The 2,264-nt window shown below is 36.4% G+C and overlaps 1 protein-coding gene across 1 annotated transcript; it reads right to left on the reverse strand.

Annotated features, from left to right (window-relative positions):
• Positions 1-1,614: 1,614 nt before the first annotated feature.
• Positions 1,615-1,959, reverse strand: LOC145066675 (uncharacterized). The gene has a single exon (XM_079013958.1). The coding sequence runs from the start codon at positions 1,957-1,959 to the stop codon at positions 1,615-1,617; it is 345 nt and encodes a 114-aa protein (XP_078870084.1).
• Between the last annotated feature and the right edge of the window lie 305 nt (positions 1,960-2,264).

Raw genomic sequence — 2,264 nt, forward strand, 5'->3', positions numbered from 1 at the left:
TCCTAGATAATTAGGCACAACAGTATAATAGTACTTTGGTTGAGCACAACAATATGAAGGTACTTTGGTTACAGCACAGTAGGTCACAACTCATTATTTCGTATAGCCCTTTACTAACTTATCTTACCCTCTTATTTATCATTTTACTCAGCCCTTTACTAACATATCACCGCCTTTCATCTATTATTTCACACAACCCTTCACTACCTAATCATACGTTTGCTACCGGTGCATATAAATAACCTAATTAAAATTATACAAATATTCCATGTTTTTATAGGTTACAAAACATACTTTAGAAAACATAAACATACAACCTTCATAATAAACATACTATGAAATAAACTTCATTCATTCAAATCGAACCACAAAAACTTTAATTTGTTTTTGTATTCTGTCCATGGGTTTTCTGTTGCTTGTGTCCCTAGGTTTATTGTCACTTGCGTCCATTGGTTATCTGGCTGTTGCTGCCATCTGTATTTGGTGCAACACTGCCATTGGTTATGTGGCTCTTCCTGCGGTCGATATTCGGTCCCTTGCGTACATTGGTTATGTGGCTCCTGTTGTCATTGATGTTCGGTCTGCCGTGTCCATTGGTTGTCTGGCTACTGCTGCCATTGATGTTCATTCTGTTGTGTCCATTGGTTGTCTGGCTGCTGCCGCCATTTTTGTTCGGTATGTTGTGTCCATTGGTTCTCTGACTCATGTTGCCATTGGTTTTCGGTCGTTTGTGTTGGTTCCTCTTCTTTCGCTTTTGTCCCACTCCCTGATGCCTTAGTACGTTTTTTACTTTTACTTTGGTTATTTGGAATGATTTCCTTACATGTCCTTGCATTATGAGATGTGCTATGACATCTACTACACCTTCTTATTTTTGGTTCCTCACCTTGAGAGGGAATACGATTGGTGTTTTTTTGTCTACCGGCTTGATGTATTTCCATCACAGGAGGGTTAACAACCATAAGGTCATCCGGAACCTCCCAATCACTAAGTTCTGAAAGAGGGTATACGTCCTGCTCATATGTTCTTCGATATGTTTCAATTTTATAAGCATCTATAGCCATATGCCCATGGTGATCAATTTTCAAGTGCGTTAACATGACCACATGGCAAACCAGTTAATTGCCAATATCTGCAAGAACAAGTCTTTTCCCTCAAATTCACTATGCCACCACTTTTGAAGTCCTGCACTTGATATGTTGTATTGTCAACACCGGATATCGACCATCCTTGAATCCCCTCTTTATTTTTTTTAACCATATCTTCAGCCCACTTCGTAAGTATTGTTGTACTTTTTCTGTTAAAACAAACATACATTATTATATATGACATTTATCATATAATTTAAAAATAAACATAATCATACCTGCAACCATCCGCCGTTTGTAAAACCATTTCTACATAAGTGCGCGAAAGAACTCAAGAAGTGGTAATATATGCAACTTACTTGCTTTATTTGATACAACATTCATGGACTCCACACTATTTGAGGTCATATAATCATACCTCGTAGTAGGGCAATACGCTCTGGTCCATTTCTCACGTGGAATTTAACTGAGATATGTCGCTACATCATCTCTTATATTACGAAGTCTCCCCCAATAGAATTCAAACTCAGTGGTTTTGTAAGCTCTTAACAGCTTCCAAAACAAAATTGCTTTTTTTTCCAAAGGTGTGGACTATGTTTCCTATTAGATGAAAAGCACACAGTCCATGTTGAGCATTTGGAAAAACATTTTGAATACTTACTACAATTGTGGGTTCCCTATCTGTGACCATTGTCAGACCTTCCACATCACCAATGCATTCATGTAGTTTTTCAAGAAACCATGTCCAAGAATCCGTAGTTTCTTTTGGGCAAAGTTCATACCCAATAGGCAAGATCTGATTGTTGTCATCCATGGTCATTGCATGCAAGATGGTGCCTTTGTACTTTCCCTTCAAATGAGCACCATCCATAACTTCTATAACTGATCCGCAGAGGTGTATACTGATCCGTAAAAAAAAACCATCAACATAAAAACATTTCATTATTTTTAACATTTTTTGTCAAATTTTTTACATAATAATCACATACGGTATTAGTGTATTTAAAAAAAATAAAAAAAATTAATATTAATAAACAAAAATGAACACAAAAAATAAAAAATTAAAAAAAAATTAAAAAAACCACATTCCGTAGAGCTGTAGACAGATCCGCAGAGGGTGCTCTACAGATCCTTTGGTCATTTTCCGAAATCCGTTTTTTCTTGGTTATTTTCTTC

The sequence above is a fragment of the Lactuca serriola genome, chromosome 8 (genome assembly GCF_051521515.1).
Source record: "Lactuca serriola cultivar US96UC23 chromosome 8, Lser_US96UC23_V15, whole genome shotgun sequence".
Classification (NCBI taxonomy): Eukaryota; Viridiplantae; Streptophyta; class Magnoliopsida; order Asterales; family Asteraceae; genus Lactuca; species Lactuca serriola.

What these genes read in the sequence shown, in the direction of transcription:
- LOC145066675 (XM_079013958.1), bottom strand. Translation starts at nt 1,959, where the DNA reads ATGGATGGTGCTCATTTGAAGGGAAAGTACAAAGGCACCATCTTGCAT.